This window comes from Amborella trichopoda, chromosome 3 (assembly GCF_054954075.1).
Source record: "Amborella trichopoda isolate Santa Cruz 75 chromosome 3, AtrichopodaSantaCruz75HAP2 v2.0, whole genome shotgun sequence".
Classification (NCBI taxonomy): Eukaryota; Viridiplantae; Streptophyta; class Magnoliopsida; order Amborellales; family Amborellaceae; genus Amborella; species Amborella trichopoda.
In genome coordinates this window covers 18,272,237-18,293,941 of record NC_142338.1, presented here as the reverse complement: position 1 = coordinate 18,293,941, position 21,705 = coordinate 18,272,237, and the positions used below count along the sequence as shown (strand labels likewise).

At 35.5% G+C, this 21,705-nt stretch overlaps 1 protein-coding gene across 4 annotated transcripts in view; it reads right to left on the bottom strand.

The window, feature by feature from the left end:
• Nucleotides 1-15,508, bottom strand: part of MDAR4 (monodehydroascorbate reductase 4) — a 37,350-nt gene extending 21,842 nt beyond the window's left edge. Inside the window, exons 1-3 of one of the 4 annotated variants that reach the window (XM_088860307.1) lie at nt 15,340-15,508; nt 13,956-14,143; nt 4,041-4,092 (exon numbers count right to left, since the gene is read on the bottom strand). Coding sequence is in view for 2 of the 4 variants with exons in the window: in XM_088860305.1 (XP_088716431.1) it covers nt 4,041-4,092; nt 12,855-12,881; nt 15,340-15,459 (199 nt within the window). In the remaining 2 variants the exon portion in view is untranslated. Of the gene's footprint in view, nt 1-4,040; nt 4,093-11,926; nt 12,082-12,854; nt 12,882-13,955; nt 14,144-15,339 lie in introns of all 4 variants that reach the window. The other 3 variants (XM_088860305.1, XM_088860308.1, XM_006840682.4) reach the window with 3 other exon arrangements.
• Between the last annotated feature and the right edge of the window lie 6,197 nt (nt 15,509-21,705).

The window sequence follows — 21,705 nt, the reverse complement described above, 5'->3', positions numbered from 1 at the left end:
CAAAGCACATATTGAAATTATTATTCGGTGGATAGCAGAATACATATGAACCCCCATTGAGAGACGTTTATCAGCTACTTTTGACCGAATATATAAAGAGGATATTTTGTAGCCAGTAAATAACTACCGAACAAATCATTTTGGTAAACACTGCTCACAATGTAAACATTCTCACATAACAGATATGAGGTCATTGTCCCTTCAACTTAGAATTGAACGGTAGAGAGAGACTTGAGACCATAACAAGAATCAAGTATTGACTTTGATGGGCAAATTTCATTCAAGAATTCAAATCATTCCATAAAGTACCAGAAGTGAAAGAAGCAAAACATCAAAACATACATCAGAACAACAATTTAAATGTGGATATTCCTTGCTAGAAACTCCTCTTTTCAATTGACTTTCCCAATGACATGGAAGCTCAAAGATGCCAAGGAGTATACACCTCATAGTGGGCCCATCTACTTGTGCTCACAAGTTGCCTACCAAAGGACCACACCAATAATTTACTAAGAGATGAATGCAAGTCAAGCTAGTCAGGCTGTTATCATCACTGCAATAGCTTTAAACATGTCTAAAGGACCTGCTATTGTGTTAAAGCCATAGAAAAGCCTGCCATCGAAACTGACACACAAGGTGCCTATTCACTTTATGTTCAAGTCAAATCCCCCAGAAATTTGGTAAAAGAGTTCAACTGAAAAGGATCTTCTCTGTTATAGTGGATAGGGGCATGAGGATCAAATTTTAGTAAGAGGAACCACAGATGCACATTTTCCCACTCAACAGAGTAGGTGCTCAAGTCAAAGCCCGAAACGTATCTACCAAACTATAGTTGTTGGAAACACTGAGATTCTAAATCATTTTAGGAATCAAAATCACGGAATCACATCTGGCTAGATGAGTCCTATTTTCAGAAATGAAGTTTGTACAAGGGGAAATGAGATTCCTACTTTATAAGAATCGAGATTCGACCCAAATGAAAACAAGATCCCTACATATATGGAATCCAGATTCCGTCCTCTTTGGAATAGCGTTTCTTACCAATTCGAAATCATCCCATATAAAATTGAGATTCCTTCATATATGGAATCGAGATTCCAATATCTTCGTAATTGAGTTTCTGATTTGATGCTTCTCATAGAATTTGAATTGTTTATTTTGTAGTACATAGCCTTATGTTTGTGTCTCTAATTTGATGGAGAGAGTATCATTATATGTGGAATCCAGATCCAATAAATGTAGAATCAAGATCCAAAAATTGCGGAATGAAGAATCAATAAACATTAGAAACAATATTCTATAAGTGTTGGAATTGAGATTTCTAAAATAAGGAATCGATACTCTTAATTTCACAAAAATGAATTCCTTGAAGATTCCTTGTCGGAATCGCAGAATAAAAATTCCGAATTGGAATCGCGACCTTTGGCAAGAGATTCTTGTAATTATGTACCAAACTTACAAGTAGTGAGGAGAGATGATGAATATCTTCAGCAATCTCACTGCACATGATGTAAATATTGTCCCACTGTCAAGATCTTGTCCAGGCATGCCAATCACTAATAAACCAAGTGGTATAGGAAACTCTCATCCAGAGGACCAGGAACACAAAGGACTCTGTCAATGAGAATGGAAAATAAAATGATCAAACTAGGAAATTTCTCTAACCATCCCAAATCTAAATTCTCCAAAGACACCTATCATGGGGATGGAAAAAACCTCTAACCTACCTATCAAAACTAGAAAACTCCCCAAGCTCCTAATCCTTAGAAGATTCGCAAAAATATGACCACCAGACATCGTTGCTTCCACGTTACCGAAAACATTTTGAAACTCCAGCATTGAAATCCAAAACTCCCAATCCAAATATCCCCTAGATTATTGCCCAAGCACCTACTCCCCATCTTCCACCTGGTAATTAATTTCCCCAATAAACTCCCAACCCACAATCATACTACACCTTGAAGGCCCCACACCTTGTCAGAAATAACCAAGTCTACTCCAAGACCCAAACCATCATACCTAAATTGCCATAACTACTGACCCAAAAGAACCTCGCTAGGTATGTTTGTCCTCGTATCACCTTGCTTTTTAAACTCACAAATACATGTATAATTGGAAATAATGAACTTCCACCTGACCCCCTCTGGACATCTTTCCAAACTCCTCTTGTAAAATGAACTGCACATGACCTAAATGCTAAATATGTGCCATTATTCCACCCAAAGAGAGTGAATTCTTCAAGGTGCCAATATTTGTTCGAAACATTCCATTATTAGGTCTTTTTTATGTTTACTAGTAAACATAAGGCGAAGACCAAGATAGATCCTAGGGAGAGAGTTCCCAAAAATCAACTAGCAAATCAAGTGCTTGAAGTCAAGCTGATCCACACCACCTCCATCTGCCATTGTTACATCCTCTCAGATATCAAGAAATCCAATCCAAATGGTCATACTCTACGGTTTATCTATGTCATCCTCATGAATCATAAGGGGGTTTCTCTTCTAAACCTAAAGTTCAAACGCTCGAACGTAAAAATGGTCCCATTTGAAACCTAAGGACTCCCCAGACAAAAGCCCCTTGAAAAGGGAAACAACAAACAAAACCTCCCCAATTCTGGTGGACAGGGCTTGTGCTACATGATTGTGTATCTTGCTAACCAAACCAATAGGGCAAAAATCGCTAACATCAACAACGGCTTCCAGTGTCTATGAAAATGACAAAGAAGGTGTTCATCCCTTAATACTGGACCTTCTCATGGAACCCTTCAGAAACCTTCAAAATGCTACCCTCTAACATATCCCAGCAATATTGGGACAAGGCTAGGGTGTGACTAAATGGGCCCAGGGCCTTCTAATTCAACACGCAAAAAGCAATCAACTGTGTTCGACAGAACACAATCAAACTCAATAACATCCCTAGTGGAAGGGGTTGACAGTGTACAACTCCTGGAAGAATTTAAAAATCTCCTTCCACCACATAACAACACATAGAAAGTACATATCTTTATGCTCCTAATGACATGCCTCATTTGTGCGATCTCAGTTTTGTGGAAAGAATTGGCGTCATGCTTTCTCTCAAGCAACCTCACTTCAACATTTGGTGCCAAAAAAACTCATCCTGAATAAAATATTAATATTTCACAGGTACTGACATATAAGCAGGGGCATCTTAGTTGATCTGGAACAAGGGGTATTTTAGTCAATTTGTCCCTCTATTGAGTTGTACATAAACCACATTGGCCACATCACAACTTAGACGAAAAATCATTCCATGTTCTCTGTTTCTTAAATGAAATGACACCAGAGTGTTTGGAAACCCAAATCTAAGTATTCAAACTCTAATATCGAAAAACATTCAACAGTTGAAACTAGACAAGAATGGACTGGACTATTTTCAAAACCAGATGAACCTGAAACACTGCATTCTTCAGCAGTTCAGCATGCAACATCACATTCTGCAGTTGCATGTGCATGGCTCCTGCCACATGTGTCACACTTATGAGTCAATATTGCAGGGAAGTTAGGACCCTAGTGTTAGAATCTTCGAGATTGCTAATGGTTCAATCTCGGCTCCAGTTGAGCTTGCAAAAGAAGGTTATCAAAAGTTCAGGAACATTAATTTTAGGAACTTGAGTGCCTCCTATATGCAAGATTCCTGCAAGTAAGTTTTGAACACAATTCTAATAATTGAAAATGCAGCTCAACAGTTTCCTTGACAATATAATCGACATTCTGCAACTCTAAGGTCTTAAGGGAAAAAAATGAGAAAACCAATGTAGGAAGTCCATATCAGTAACCTACTAACATGTAATTCTAAAACCTTTTCTCAATAGCAAAACCTTGATAGACAGGAGGGACCCCATTGCTGATCATCATATACAGTTTATACATATTTATCTGATGGTAATAACTAGTCAAAAAAATAAAAGAGAAGTACTCACCAAACTAAGGAAATTCAAACATGTTCACCACCGCATTACTCGCTATACTGCAGATTTAATAAGCTTCTTTTTGTTCCTATAAAATAAATGCAGAAAATACCTTCTGGAAGTAGAAATCCTTTGCTCAATGCTGGTCGCTCATATGGTGCAACCTACATTGCATATGGCGAACTCTGATCAGGCATAAAATTAAGTTTGCTCTAATCATGTAACTAACAAATGTGGGGAACGAACAAGCAGTGTGAAAATAAATAATATCAATAAATGAAGCAACATATGAATACAGCAGTAAAGAAGAATCATTCATTTATTTCTTTTATTTCCACTCAAGTCCTTACCCTCACATTATGCTAAAGCATTGCTTACTAACGCAGTACTATCTACTGAACACAGGTTTGTTATATTTTAAAATTCCCCTACTCACATGTATTATTTTTTAAAATAACACCATTCAATTTAAACAACCACTATTTTGTTTCCAAACAACCTGTGTCAGTGTTTTGGTCAAAAATACTCCCTAGCTTTAAGGTTTTCTGGAATAATGTCTATATCAGGGGCTCTTTTCAAGGAAACAATATTAATTAATAGATTAATAGCACATTGATTAAACTTACATTTATTTGCACCATCCCTTTTAGAGGAATAATAAAGAAGAAGGTATTATGTACAATAACTAATTCTTAACTTCACATAGATCATCTATTCCTTCATAGTTATGGGATCTCCCAACCTAAGTGTCCTTCCCACTCTAAGATCGGGCTTTAGCACTCACCGAAAAGGATCTTAATGGGATTGTACTTTAAACATTTTGGGATCTCAATCCCACTTTTAAGGATCGGTCCTAGCTGCTCGAAGGAGGAACAAGAGGCCTAGAAGATGATTCATTTGGATTTTAGTTGTAATCATACTCTTTAAATATTGCTTTTGGAGGTTATAAACGGTAAAATCATAAATAAAGCAGCTTGTTATGTCTTGGAGTAAACCAGATTTTATCAATAAAAAAATCAGCTCCCTTATATTGTTATCACTTATCAGTTATCCCAATGTGCCTCATTATAATATTTTTCTATTGTATTTTGTCGGATTATTGTTACATGTCAAATGAAATATAAAACATTATTTATCAATTAAATAAATATTAATTAATAAATAATTATTTTTAAGGGAAATTTATCAATTCACCATAGGTGTGATTTGATAAATTTCAAAGCCTATAATGATGTGTCATTTGATGGGCTATTTGAGATTTGATCGAAAGAATGATGGGCTATTTGAAATAGATCAAAAAGACATCCTGAGATGTTACACAGTTCCACTCCTAGGGGTGTTTTTATAATTCCTTTTTTAATTGTTGTGTACGAGTTTTTATTACATTCCATGGATTGTTGGATTTTTAATTGATAAAAACTATTCGTATATTAATTAAATAATTGTACTGAATGCACTCCCAACCTAAGGAGCTTCTAGCATGTGATAATCCCTCGTCATCACTCCTAGTCATGCTTCAATAACTATGATTTCCTTAATCCCAAAATTAATTTGATATTGTTTTTAAGTGCGGCACTATCTAATGATAGGGAATATAAAAGCTCCATTTTCAACTAAAACTTCTATCTTTTGTATAGTTTTTACAGCGCCAATATATACATATATATATATATATATATATATATATATATATGGAAAAAGAAGTTATCAGCCCATGGGCTAATGGAATAGTGTAAGCCCAATAATCTGAGCTGATCTGACGATCACGACTGCATTTCGTAATATGATTTTAATATTTTTTATTCAAACCCAAATAACATAAAATTTGGGGTGTCCACTCTTCTCATCAAGGCGCACCTAATGAAAATATTAAAAAATAATTCACAAAAACAAATTGACCAAAATACCCCTGAAACTTTCAGGGATATTTTGGTCAAATTTTTTGTGAATTATTTTTTTAATATTTTTATTAGATTCTACTATTTTTAGAGAATAAATGCTACAAATTTAAAGTGATTTGAATTTCTAGAAAAAAAATTAAAATTCAAATATGAAATGCAATCATGATCATTGGATCGGGTCAGATTCAATGTGGGCCATTCCGTGTTTACTGTAGTTGTCAGCTAGCGAACTAACCTTAGATTCTCCCTATATATATGGGAAATGCTAGCGTAGGTCAATGGGCCTACAGCTACATATGAGCCCAACGGCCCAGATTCAATCTAAGCCAATTTGAGGAATACGACCTCATGTTGGATTTTAATTTTAATTTTTTTTTACAAATCCAAATCATGTGACATTTTAGGCGTATATTCTTCTCATCAAGATTCACCTAATAAAAATATTTAAAAAATAATTCGCAAGATATAAATTGATCAAAATACCCCTGAAAAGTTTCAGGAGTATTTTGATCAATTTCTTTCTCATGAAATATTTTTTTGATATTTTTATTGGATTCTCCTATTTTTAAAGAACACACCCCCAAAATTTCAAGTGATTTGGATTTATAGAAAAAAAATTAAAATTCAAATACGAAATGCAATCGTGATCATTGGATCGGCTCAGATTCAATTTGGCCCATTGGGCTCATATATCGTTGTAGGCCCACTGGCCTACACTGGCTTTTATATATATATATTAAAAATAATAATAATAATAATAACTATCTTAAAGTTTTGTACATTTTCTAAAGCAAACGGACCACCAAAATCTGGTAAAACAGCTCTCTCATTCACTCCTTGTGTATTGCATGAGATGGTCGCATGTCATCTTCTTCATAGAACGCCATGCTTAAATGGCCTTAATTCCATAAAAAACGATCTCTTTCATATGGTTTTTTAAATTTGTTCATAACCTCATCTAAAATTAGGTGATTTTCTTAAATAATGTCCAGTCTTAATAACCACATTAATTACAAGTTAGCCATGTGTACTATTTTCCCGCATTAATTACAAGTTAGCCATGTGTACTATTTTCATAAGTATATTTGAAGTTTAAATAACGACATTAATCTATCTATAACAGTGTTTCAAAAAGCGCTAGGCGGCACCTAGGCGATCTTGGGGGTCCAGGCCACCCAGAACCTGAGCAGCCTAGTAGAAATGTTTTTTTTTTTTGGGTTTTCTCTCTCTGAAATGGCCTCTAATAGGTTTTAAGTTTAAAATGAACCTAAAACCCACAATTTTTCCCCTTTAGTATTAAAAAAATGACCAAAAAATAACCTCAAGGAGCCGCATTTCCACCCCTGGGTGGGGCGCAGGCCCTAGACGGCCGCCAAGGCGGGTTCCCGGGCGCTTAGGCGGGCACCCAAGGATATCCACCTAGTTTGGCCGCCAAGGCCTGAGCGATGCGCCCAGGCCTTCTGGACCGCCTAGGCGGCCACTTAGGTGCTGGGTGGTCCGCTTTTTAAAACTATGATCTATAATAAGTATTATAGGTGATTTGGGAGGGTAGTATGTGAGATTTTTCACAAAATGCCCTTACTTGAATTTGCTCATTCCATATAGGAATTCATCTCTGTAGGTGATTTATGGAATTTTATAGACAGCCTCCTTTATTTATCACTACAGCCAATCCAAGCTTCCAACCCATATTTGGTAAGATTTCGTCAGCCCCAGTCTCACTAAAGATCCAAGCCTCGCTTGGATCCTCGCACATGTTAAAGCCCTGACATCGATCAACTCCAAAGTAGTGGTCTCCATCTACCTAATCGATGCATAATGTGCCAACAGGGCAAATAGACTGCTACCCACCTACTTCTCCCATGCCCCTGCTATCTCTCCTCTTTGGGCCCAACTTCTAGGTCTTTTTGGTTTGCCCTGGATCTACCCACAGAATGTGAAGCAACTCTTTGAGGCCTATCTATCTCGCTGCTCCCAAAAACAGGCCGCAACACATGGAAAACGACTTTACTAGCTTTCCTTTGGATTGTCTGGAAGGAAAGGAACTCATGCATTTCCAAGCTCAATGCCAATCACTACTCTTTCTCCTTGACCGCGCCAAAGCTCTCACCATATTCTGGCCGAAAGATTGCTTTTGTGTAGCAATTTGGGCTCCTCTATACCCATTTCCAAATGGAACAACATTCTCTGCCTTGTCCCTAAGTCATTTCCCGCTCAGGTCAGCTGGGTCCCTCCTCCCCCGGGCACTTTAAAGCTCAATAATGATGGATTCTCTCTCGAAAATCTGGGCCACTCAAGGTACGGGAGTAACCATACAAATCACCACCCACGTGGTATAGGAGTAACCTCACAGATCACCACATCGAGATTCTATCGTTTTCAGGCTTCCTAGGGCACAGGACTCTACCAACTCTACCACAGCGAAAACCATAGCCCTTCTAGTGGGTCTTAAGCGAGTGATCACCTTCATCGAGAATACTCAAACCTTATAGTGGGGGGAAACTTTAGTAACATCATTTCTTCGGCCACCAGAAAAACCCAACCCCTACGGACACTAGCCCATTCTTTTGATTACATCTTCTCACTTTATAGGGAACACTGGGTCAAATTCAACCTTACTCAAAGGGAGGTCAACTTGGCCAAAAAAGGAGCAGCCCCACCCACACAACAAGCACAAGTTCAATCAGAGTCTCTTTATCTTTTTCTTGTACTGTACACCTCCCTCCTATAACTATCTTCTTTCTTTCTCTCTTCTCCCCTCTAAAATATCTCAATATCTCTCCTTTCTCTATCTTCTCACCTCCATCTCTCTCTCTCTCTCTCTCTCTCTCTCTCTCTCTCTCTCTCACAGAACACTATCTCTTGATGGCTAAAGCTCTTTTTGCTCTGTTTTCCTTACATTTACACCCCATTTTGTAACAGAGCACTAGATCTTGTGGGTTGCCTATTAGGGGTTTTGGGCTACAAAGTTCTATTTAATATTACAGCTAACCTTCATTATTAAAAAAAAAAAAAAATTAGTTTCTTTTTCAAGCTTTACTATTATTTCTCCTCCAAAATGCTCCTTCAATGATCTCCCTCACTCTCGCTATCTCATGCTCATGCATCACAAGGGGCTGCTTGCGAGTCAGTGACTAAGATGTACCAGTTATATAAAATGCATCATACATCTTCCTCTCCAATGATTACATTTTTCAGAAATAAATCCAATGTCATTAACGAACATTCTTATAACAAATGCAGCAGCTGCATATGCCTGCTTAACTGGTTGTACAATTTATCTATTTCATCAATGAGACGCACAAGGTGATCACAGGAAGGTGGCTATGGTGATCACAAGGAGGAGGCTTCAGTTTTGCATGAGAATCAATACTTATGTAGTAACAATTCCATAATGCCAGTTTCCTCCCCCTACACTAGGTCTGGAAAATATAGATATGGATTCATTACATAGACTACTCAATGATTAAGATCTTTTCCTTTCAGGTTGACCGATAATATAATAATTTTAATGGTTGTATTCTCTTTAGATCTTGCATGATTTAACAGGGAAACTAGCTGGAAGCATAAAATGAATTCATGTACGGGAGATCTCATAATTTACATCAGTGAAATGAAATGGAATCTCAATTTCGGTCGAATTTCCTAATTCTATTGCTCAACGAGCAATTTTGGTCGAACTCCTAGTTCTATTGCTCAACGAAGAAAAATTTCTTACGGTTTTGCCAACACATTTCAAGACCACTACAAAATACTAATCTAAGACAAATCTTCCAACAGGGCCATTGCTAAAATAACTTGGCCCCATAACTTTTATTCATGAATTGATAATAAACAAAGATAACATCAAAGGAAAAAGCTATTACTACATATCTATTATAAAATTTAACCTTTTTCTCAAAAAAAAAAAAAAAAGAAGGAAAAAGCAATGGTAAAATTACTGAGAATGATAAGCGAGCAACAATGTGATCAGCAGTCTTGGCTTAGTGGTTAGGGTATTTAACCACAACGTACCATCCAGGGTTCCAACCCCACTGCTTATCTATCCAAAAACTAACATAAAAAGCAGCGATCTAAGCCACAAACCATCATTCCAAGAGGTTTCCCAATGACTAGCATTTGACTCTCAGATGTCAACATAAGCGATATAACTCGACTCGAAATCCAGAAATTTAGGCCACAATAACAGATCACCAATTAAACTGGAGAGGAACAACGAAAAAAATGTAATGAGAATGACAAATCCCACTTCAAGACTTCAGGAAAACGGCAATAGAAGTTATAATCCACATACTATGTCTTTATAACTCAGTATGTTACAATTGCTGACATTCCACCATTCTTAGGGAGGAGTATATCCAACTTTAAACTAATCTTTTGAAGCTCATAAATTTTTTTTCATATGAGATACAGTGAATTTTCAAAAAAACATTCTTCTGGATAGTTTCAAATATTATAGCGAGTTCACCATCACCTTTTTTGCTAAATTTGATTCATTTGAAAGGATACCTAATTCGCTAATGTAGATTTTGTGTCCAGTTCACTCAACAGAGCACTCAACTGGGTCCCCAGGAAGTCATGACAGACCCTTTCCAGACCAAGTGAAGATTATCTCATACTTAATTTTGTGTCTTACTCGTCTTTCATCATGGATGCATTCCCCACTCATATATGGAACCACATCCCCGGGCTGCAACTGATCACGGGTGTATGGTCACCATCAAAATTAGACCCAGGATCTTGTTACTTTGCTTATGTTGTGGCCTTTGAGCCTATCGTGTAGCACCTGGTTAAAATGAGATTGAGGGTTTGAACTTCAAAATTTTTTCCCTCATGCAAACAAATCAAACCTAGGGCTAAAAAACCAAAAGAAAAAGAATCTCGCCACTATGACTCTTGGAAAACATGTTATCGAATACAAGTAGATGTACACTATTAATCAAGACTGATGGTTCTGGCAAACGTACAATGCTGGCATAGTTGCACAGAGTCATTTTCCAAGATGGCACTAATTATAAGGAGACTTTCATGCAAGAGGAAACCACCCTTATTGATTCCAAAAATTTAATATATCAATGGATGTGACAGTGGCTTTCTCGTAGAGATCAAGGTATTCTGTAATGACTCCTTCACCCAGTAATTTGACACCATTTACTTGATTTGCCCACTACAAAGGTCTCATATGGTCTCAAACATGCTCCTAAACTATAAGCACAGGTTAGGAAAATCCATTACCAGAATTATTTCCTATGGATTTGGACAGAACCAAGCAGGCTATTCAATATTTGTTGGACCATCTACTTGCAGCTGCAGGATTGTGATTCATCCTGTTTCTTAGTTGATGATCAGCCATGTAAGGTGATGATGTCAGGCTCCAACTAAGCAAGCTTTAGACCTTTTCACAAACTTACCAGCCTAATGGGAGGCAATGTCCTCTTCCTAAAAATCTCACCAAGGTAGTTGATGAGCCAACTCATTTATTCTTTTTGCAAATGAATTAAGTCACCCCAATTATATGATAGCTTCTATCCATAGATTGATGACTTTAAAAGGTATAATAGGGGTCTCAAACATGCACCCAAAGCACAGCCAAGGAAATTCCAAAATCCCGTTATTTCCTTCAGATTAAGACAAAGAGAAATAGATTATTCAATGTGCCCAGGACATAACACAAAAGGGGCAGTGATTCTCCATGCCCATGCAGATGATACATCATATAAGGTGATAATTAACAAGTCATAGCCCATGCAGATGATAAATCATATAAGGTGATAATTAACAAGCCATAACCTTAAAAATCGGTTGACAATAAATTTCAGATATGGGTCATCTATGATATATTCCTGATTGACATTTAAGAATGCATGCTCAGTAGAGTATCCCAAAATGAGCAGTCTTGGGATCATATTTTCATAGTTAAGAAACCCATTGAGTTGAACATGAAATATTGTAAATGCTTAACAGCAATTCCTAAACCTACCCTGTATAGATGCTAGTTGAAAGGTTTGTATACTTGGCTGGTGCTATTCTAGATATTATGGACATTGGATAGGTAGACAGACAACTAAAAAGAGATACTCAATAAATATTTGTTTACTCCTCAAAGTCTTTGATATCTTCAGTCCACACCAGAATGGCTGTCTGCTTGACCTGCTCACGTACTCATTGGACTGTATTTCCCGTTGCAAGAATAGAATTCAATCCGCAACATAGTGCAGCATCTTACTTAGCCACTTCAGTCTTGCTTAGGAACTTGATCACGGAAAACAAGAGAGCGAGTAATAAAATACCATTTTTTAATCCAAAAAAAGACATACAAATATTATCAAAAACAAAAACAAGGACATACAAATAGCGGCAGATGTCTTTATGTGCAATGAGATAGTGTGAATTTGAGCTCTTGCAAGGGAAATGAGCTTGCACTATCTATTCCAAGAACTCTCCCCTAGAGTTTATGACTTTTTAGAAGCAATGTTAAATGAGATTATGTTCACAATCTAGAAAGTTAACGGAGAGGAGCTAGTTCAACAAGACTGGAAGTAAGAATTACTTCAACAGTCTAAAACCAAAAATTTATATTCATATTTATGCTAATAAAAACTGACTCAAGTGCTCAGGTTCATCTAATTGATGCTTGGCACAAGCATAAATAGAGGCACTCTCTGCACAGTAATAAACATCAGACTCATGAGCTTGGCTTAATCTAATTATAAAGTAACATAAAGCCTATCCTTTAGAGCCATTAAAAAGTGTAAACTAAATAGGAAAATTAATCAGAGAATACAATCATGCCATCCAACTTAAAACTCTAACAACAAGGTGTGAAAAAGATTGATCAATAAGCAGGCCACAAATAGTTAAGAATGAATGATTCAACGGATACAAATTCATAACAGCATTGCCAACATCCACAACTGTTCTAATTATGAGAAAAAAGGCACTCTCATTTGATTTCTTCCTTTTTGGGTCAACAGCAGAGTAATGCAACTCAAACGTCCATATAGATCAGCAAGTGTTTAGGTCACCTCTTCCCAAAGCAATAGTAAATTCCTCTGGCACAAAATATTTAAATTTATTTATTGAATCATCTTTAAGCACTCTCAGAAGTTAGAAACAAGGTGAAGATTAAACATTATGCGGTCCCCAAAGCAAAAAATTCCCAAATCGACCCAAGCAGTTCCAGGTAGAAAGAACATGTTGAAACTTCAAATGGGAGTTAAAAGAAGAACCAATGAGAAAAACAAGGAGTAGTTCTGAAAAATTATTCTCAAAGGAAATGTTTAAGATGGGCAAGCGATTTGAAATATGTGCATAATTTGTTAACAAAAAGTAGGGTCAAACTTTTGGGCATGACAAATATAACTTCAGGAATTTCCAACACTTCAGAAAAAAACAACCTCAACACCACCACTTCTACCACCACCACCAACAACAACAACAATGGAATGAAAGAAAATAAAGGATTATATTCAATTCCCATGTGAAGTTTATAATTTCAGCCGGTAAGAATTGTAAACAAAGGAACAAATAACCATGTGAAGCAAAATGAACATTAGAATATACACGTTGAAGATAAATAAGAAAACAGGTTTTCAAGACTTTATTTGTGGGATATTGCAAGTATTTGTCCACTTTTTCATATACGAAGTCTATTTACATTATGTTGCATAAATGGTACCAAGAAAGAATACAAGCAAAAGAAACATAATCGAAGAAATATAAAATATTATAAGACCACTTACTTTGGTACATGGAGGTCACAATCACCCATCGCCATAAGATGTGAAATCTAACAGTATGAATGTGGCATAAAGTCCAAAAAAAATTCTCGGGACTTTGAGGTTAGAAAATGGAACACCCCCCAGCTGCCCTATTTCACATCCAACAGCCATGGCTGAATGTGACCTCTATTATTAAAAATAAAAGCTCTCTCTCTCTCTCTCTCTCTCTCTCTCTCTCTCTCTCTCTCTCTCTCTCTCTCTCTCTCTCTCTCTCTCTCTCTCTCTCTCCACATATATATATGGGTGTATGTGTGGTAGAATTAGAAACAAGGTATATGAAATGCAAGTTTAGCACTTATAGAAGTAGAAATGAGGATTTAGTTAAGATTGATGGCTAAAAAGTACCTAAAAGATAGTATTTTCAATATCTTGGATCAATAATACATGAGAATGGAGGGATTGAGGAAGATGTCTCCCATTGAATTAGAGCTGCAAGCGGAGATATGCTTTCGGCGTCTTATGTTATCGTCATATTACCAATGAAACTGAAGAAGAAGTTCAATAGGACGGCTGCTAGACCAACCATGCTTTACCTGACGGAATATGGCGGTCAAGAAACAACATATTCATATAATGAATGTAGTTAAGATGAGGATGCTGAGATGGACGAGTGATAAAACAAGAAAGAATAGAATTCAAAATAAATACATCCGAGGGAACTTAGTGGCGGCTCCAATAGGCAATAAGATCAGGAAAAGTAGACTTAAGACGTCTGGCCACGTGCAGCGTCGACTTAGAACAACATTGATTAGGAGGGGTGATTTGGTTCAAATAGAAAGCTCTAAAAGGGCAAAGGGAAAGCATATAAGGAGACGTCGTGACCTATGGCATGACTGAGGGTATGGCCCTAGAAAGAGAACAATAATGGAACAGAATTCATGTAGCTGACCCCAAATAGTTGGGATAAGACTCGAGGGATGATGATATAACTTGTTTTAGGTGCCCAAATAAGGTGCACCCCTAAATTTTGAGACAAGGTGTACTTCCACTGTTGAAAATCTTACGATGGCTTGAAAAACCATTTTAACCCTAATAATGAAATTTTAAATTCTAAAAGCTATGCAGATCAAGCATATCTATAAACACTTGAAAATCTTGAAAATAGACTGTTCAAATAACTTATTACAAGATGCACTATTTTCAAGACTTGAAATTTATTTTTTTTCTTTATATCCATACGTCTTGAGATCGAAATGATCAATGGGAAGGTTTCTCAACTTTGAAAGACTCTTTTCTACTAGATTTTTGAGGTGCATCTTGCTTCTATAGTATAAGGTTGCAACCTTATATAAAGTTTTCCCATAAGAGAGAGAGAGAGAGAGGATGGACACCTATTAAAGGAAGAAACAAGCAAGATTGTTACTGATGGATGGATGCTACGACGTTGAAATAGCGAATAATCCATAAAATAAAAAGATAAATAGCATGTACCAACAAACAGCTTATATGGAAATAAACCAAGAGAAACCCATCAAAAAAATTTGACTGCATATTCAAGTTGTTGGGTACTGCAAAAAATTTGACAGCATATTGAAGATATTGGGTACTGCAAATTTGAAAGCATGTTGAAGATATTGGGTACTGCAAATTTGAAAGCAAGAAATAAAAGGAACAGAGAAACAGAAATACAACACAAAAAAGTAAAAATATACCAAATAAAACATAAATGAAATAGTAAATTCGAGGAAAACAGATTAATAAATCCGCAAGTCCAGCGAGAGAGACTTACAGGCTCCTCAGAGATAATGCATAGTTCTCCATGACCGATACCTCTTCTGGTGAACTCAAGCGCTGCATAACCAGCGGCAACCCCTCCCCCAAGAATTACATACAGAAAGGCTCTACCCATTCTCTCTCTCTCTCTCTCTCTCTCTCTCACTCACAGAGTCGGCTTGCCCTGCACAAAATGCTGAACCTTCCTTCAAATACAGTAAACGCTGAAACGAGAGATGGAATCGACCATGTATGTAGAGGATATTACCAAAGTAGCATTGCCTTGGTACTGCAACCGTTACTTATAAGGAAAAAGTTGGTATACGGGTAACCCATTAGATTAAGGCGCATCGCAAAAATTCATTCAAAGAAATTGTTTTGATGTTCAAAAACCCTTAATTGGATTATCTTTACCCGAAGATGTATGAATAGGATAACAAATAGATTTCAAGTCTTGAAAATAGTGTATTTTTTTAATGTATTATCTAGATCGTCGATTTTTTAAAATTTTATGTACTCATGGATTTGTTCGATCTAGGCTATTTTTTTAACGGTGCAGTTGGAATACTGGTGCAGTTGGAATACTGATGCATGTGAAGGGGTCGAGGTAAGGTGCACCTTCAAATTTTATCATGGTATATAATTTTGATGTAAAATTTTCTTAAGATTATCTCAAAATCTACTTTTATAAAATTTAAATTTAAAAAATGGTTAAAATCAAGTTGATCTATAAGCATACGAAAATCTTGAAAATGGACGGTGTAGATAATATGTTGTAAAATGCACTATTTCTGAGACTTAAAATCTTTTTTATTCATACATCTAGATATCGAGATGATCAATCAAAGGGTTTTTCAACATTAAAACTACATTTCCCAATGGAATTTTGAGAGGCATATGTAGTTCTACATTATAAGGTTACATCTTTATATAAACTTATTCCTTTTTAAGGACCCGGTTTCTATGCCACCAACCCCACATATGTAGAAATGCAGGTCTCTTAATAAATCTATTTTTGAGATGGATTTTAAGACAATTTTTAAGAGCATGTAATCTCTAACATGGAGATCGTGAATATGAATAAATAAATGAATTTTAAAAACTAGAATAATAGTTCTAATAAAAAAACATTTGTACTGCTAGTTTCCATTGTTTTTATATGGAACACCTACTTGCATCCATCTTTAAGATGGATGCTTTATACTTTCTAGACCGCATATGTAGAAAAGCACTCCAGCCACATGAAACAATTTTATTTTTTTTAATCTTTAAAGTTTACAATTAGATATGAAAATGAATTTTTCAAGCCATCAAAAAGAGTTCTGAAATTGAAATAATATATTTTGAATAGGAGTTATCTTTTATGGTCATCTTTAGCTATCTTTATGGGTTTTAAATAGGAGTTATCTTTTATGGAATGGATAAGTTATTAGTTGCAAGTATAATAGTAGTTGTTGGTGCATGAGAATAAGAGATAAGGATGTAATTTTAGTAAGATAAGTATTTTGGTTATAAATGATAAAGTATTAATTGGTAGTTTCTTTTTTGTAAAAATGTTATTGGGAAAATATCTCCATAGCCTCTATTTTTAGGTTTCATTTCATAATAGACCCAAGGCTTTAAACGATATCTTGAGGAATAAAAATTGTAAATTTTATTTCTTCTAACCCCCTAAGCTAATTTAAACCTCGTTTTTTAAGCCAAACAAATCTAAAGAGATATATGTTTTCTAAAGGCCATCCTCCCAAATTTCTGTCTCTCCCACCAAATTTCTCTCTCTCTCTTCCTACACCACTTCTCTCTGTCTTTCCCATCTCTCTCCCCTCACTCTTTCTCCTCCTCTCTCTCTCTCTCTTCATGTTTCTGGAGAGAATATGAGATGTAGGAAGAGAGGAAAATAAAGAAGTTTGGAGTATATAAGTGAAGAGAGAGAAATGACTCGGTTGGATATCATAGAGGTGATAGGTTATCAGAAGGAGAGAGAGGTGTTTGGAGAAATATAGGAGGAGAGAGAGCATGAGATATGCAAGAAGAGAGATTAAAAAGAAGTTTGGGGTATATAATTGAAGAGAGAAATGATTGGGTATAGAAAGAGCATGTATTTCTCACATTTGTTTAGCTTAAAAAATAGGTTTAAAATGGCCATGGGGTTAGAAGATATTTTTTTAAACTTTGGGTTTATCAAAAAATGAAACGTAAAAATAAGCCAAATGTAGATATTTTCCCAAGGTTATTTTCTTAGTTGATAGGAGTAGATTAGGTTGTTAATAAAAGACAAAGTTAGATTAAGAAAGTTTATGTTGTCCTTTGAAATAGGAAGTGTAAGACAATGGATAAGATTTGAGTAATACTCTATTTGTAAGTCATCTTCTTTTGGCAATTATGTTTAGGGTTGTGAATGCATACTTATGTGAATGGTAATTGAGGGGATGGAATTTTGATGAATGAAAAAAAAATGTTATCTTTGAGATCGTTGAGAGAGAGAGAGACCATTTGTGGGTGTGTTTCTTCTCTTGTATTTATGCGCTCGTGTCAGAATACTCGTATCCGCATATTTTGTTCTTTCTTCTTGTGATTTCCTTTACAATTTTTATTTATCTCTCTTAAACATAGTTATTTTTACTGGTGTTGTTTGTTGGTAAATTTAATATTTCGTCAATTATCCATAACGGAAAGGTACCATGAGTACTTACTAAAAATTTAAAAAAAGTACCCTGAGAGAGAGAAAGAGCGGCACATCTGTTCTCCTTCCTGTCTTGGTGGCTCACGAGGATCTCACTTTTTGGCTCCAAATTTGGCATATGGATTCTCTTTGCGCATCTTAGTTTTGCTTCGAGCTTTAGCACACGAGTAAAGAGAGTTAGTTTCTTGCGGGATGGACCATATTTCTACAATATATGGTCCAAAGGTATAAAGCATCCATCTTAAAGATGGATGGTCTATCTAAAAACAATTTTAACTAAATGTCCAAATGTTTTTTAATATAATTACTATTTCTAGTTTTCAATTTTTTTTTTTTTTCATATTCATGATTTCCATGTTAAAGATTATATATTCGCTAAAAATTAAGAACAACTAATATTTTAAAAATATATTTATTGTCAAGCCTGCATTTCTACCATATTTGGGCAGGCCGCATGCTAACCGTTTTTTTAAAAAAAGGGCAAAACCCCCAAAAATAGTTCTTTGAGAGATGTGAAAATAGGCTGACCATTTTATTTAATGGTGTGATAAGGCTGAGGCCTTAAACAATCCAAGTAAGGCGTGCCTTCAAATAGTATCGAAAAAAAGTTATTTAGTACTGAAAATCTTTGTGATCGCTTGAAAATTTATTTTCATCTTTAATTATAAAATTGAAAACGTCAAAAATAGCGTAAATTGAGCAATCTATGAATACTTGAAAATCTTGAAATTTGATAGTCTAGACAATGCATTACAAGATGTACTATTTTCAGGATTTGAAAACTATTTATTCTCATGTCCATACATCTTGAGGTCGAGATGATCGAATTGAGGATTTTTTAGCATCAAAACAATCTCTTCTAGTGAGTTTTTGAGGCACTCCTTAATTTGATTGTTTAGGGCCTTGCCCATATATAAACGTTTTCCTTAAATAAAATATAAAGCTGATGTGATAAAAAAATTTGGAAAGATAATAATAATAATCTATAATCATGGGTGTTGTTTGTATAAGGCCGAGCCCTTAAATAATCAAAGTAAGGCGTGTCTTCAAATAGTGTCAAAAAATGTTGTTTCAGTATAAGAAATATTTGTGATGCCCTGAAAATTTATTTCGATTTCTAATTATAAAAATTTTAAAATTAAAAAATAGTATAGATCAAGCAGATCTATGATCACATCAAATTCTTGAAAATAGACGATCTAAATAACACATCACAAGATGCACTTATTTCCAAGGTTTGAAATTTATTTTTTCTCATGTCCATATATCTTTAGTCAAGATGATTGAATCGAGAGTTTTCAGCATCAAAAACCTCTTTTAGTGCATTTTTTATGTGCGCTTTAATTTGATTGTTTAGGGCTCACCCTTATATAAACTTTTTCCATCCCTAAAGGGCTAGATGGAGTTGCCACCTATGAAAGGATGAAGCTTCTATAAGACCCGGGCTTTATGAAAACAAAATAAAATGCCTAGATCCTCGTCAGGAAAGCACTTTCGGTAACGAAAATCTCCATGATGGCTCTAAATTCAATTTCCAACACTAGCAATAAATTTTAAAGCTAAAAAAATGTACAAATCTTGCAAACCCATGCACACTTAATTTTTGTGCTAAATAGACAGTTGAGAAATTTTTTTACAATATACACTATTTTTATAACTTGAAATCCTAATTTTTTTACAACCATAATGTTCAAGCCAAGATGATCAATATAAAGGTTTTCCTTACTTTGATTGGGTCGCAGCCCTATTAAACCATTTTCCTTTACTATTAATCAAGGAGGTATCAATTACTCTTGTCAATCAGATTTCAAATTGGGTGGTTATGATGACTCGTGAATGTGTCGTTGAAGGGAGTCAAAGTTATATATATATATATATATATATATATATATATATAATGAAAGATATTATAAAACGCATATAGGCGAAAATGAACAGTGATTTCGCCTACCCTTATCACCATCCAAACTTCATCGCACGATCACAGTTGTCTCGTAGTGTTTTTTTTTTTTTTACTAATCGGAATGAAATAAAATTTGGAGTGTGGGTACATTTTAGTGAGGCGCACCTAATAAAAATATGAAAAAAATAATTTGTAAAATATAAATTGACCAAAATACTCCCATAAATTTTCGAGGGAATTTGGTCAATTTATATTTTGCGAATTATTGTTTTCATATTTTTATTGGGTGCACTTCACTAAGATGTATACACAGTCCAAATTTCAAGTAATTTGGATTTGTAGAAAAAATATGAAAATTGAAATACTGCTGGACAACTATGACCATGCGATGAAGTTTGGATGGTGATGAAGGTAAGTGAAATCATTGTTCATTTTCGTCTATGTGTGTGTGTGTGTGTATGTGTGTGTGTGTTTTAAACGAACATTAGACTCCAAACATAAACCATATGACATCACATTCGAGGCCAAATTCGCCCGCGCACACCATATCAGAAAATACATGTTTTATATTATAGGGGGAACTGAACAATTTCCGAGATTCAATCCTTTGTTACAATTTACATTGGCTAGAGAAAAGAAAAAAGAAAACGAGCTGAATACCTTTGATTCTGGCCTTGAAACCTATACATTTGTTTTTAAGAAAGAAAATATACAGACATATCAAAAGAGAAAAGATATTACCAGGGGGCATAGTGGCCCATATACTTGTGGACGTATGCAGAGATATTACCCTTCAAGTTTGGTCTTCCTAATATAATGGTTCTCAAGTGGATCGTAGGAGACGATTACCTCTCTCTTCATGTCTTGAATATCTCACTCTCTTTTTCCACTCTCAATTCTTATTGAGGTAAAACCCCACAAGAATGCTTATCTCAGCTAACCATGTCTATAAAAAATGTGTGACCCCTCTTTAATCGAGAAATCCCTTTTTTATACTATCAAATTATGATTTTTCAAGGGATAACTATGCATTTTCCATCTTTGAATCATCACCCTTCATCTTCATCTTAGACTTATCCTTTCGTTCGAATCACAGGATCTGCAAGGCATAATTTTTATCTTCATAACACTAATATCTTTCATGTTTATCTTTTCATACTACTAATCTCACTGTTTGGGTTGTTCACGCAGATATTTCTTAATGATAATCATTGATACTCATCCTGAATTTGAAACATTCGAACCTCATGATCTCGTGTGAGCAAAAAACAAGAATTCATCACTGATGACAATGAGCTGCAACCACTTATGTTGTTCAGCTTAATAAATGGTACCTCTTTTAAGGGTGATAAAGCAATGAGTCAAAAATCCAATAGCTCTGTTTTAATGAGAGACACTCCTCATATCGAGGAAGAAATCCCCCATTTTGGTAACTAAATGTCGCACGATACGTAAAGCTTTTAAGGCCTTAATTGTTGGGCGATGAGGATGATGGGTCATCATCAAACAACTTTAAACTGTCGATTGATATGATGATGGATTAAGCCATCATCAGGTAGCTTTAAATTGCTCATTGATATGATAATGGGTCAAGCCCAGTGTTTGACGCTGAGTCGAACCAAACTCACCTAGTACGTGAAAATCGGCACCCTCATGTCGATTCCACCACATTACGTAAAATCGCTCATGTCAAGAGAGAACAGGGCGATTCATAATGATAACTCGGCGAGTGGCTACAGTGATACGGGCGATTTCAACGATCAAGGATAAAGTCTGAAATTTTTTTAAAATTGATG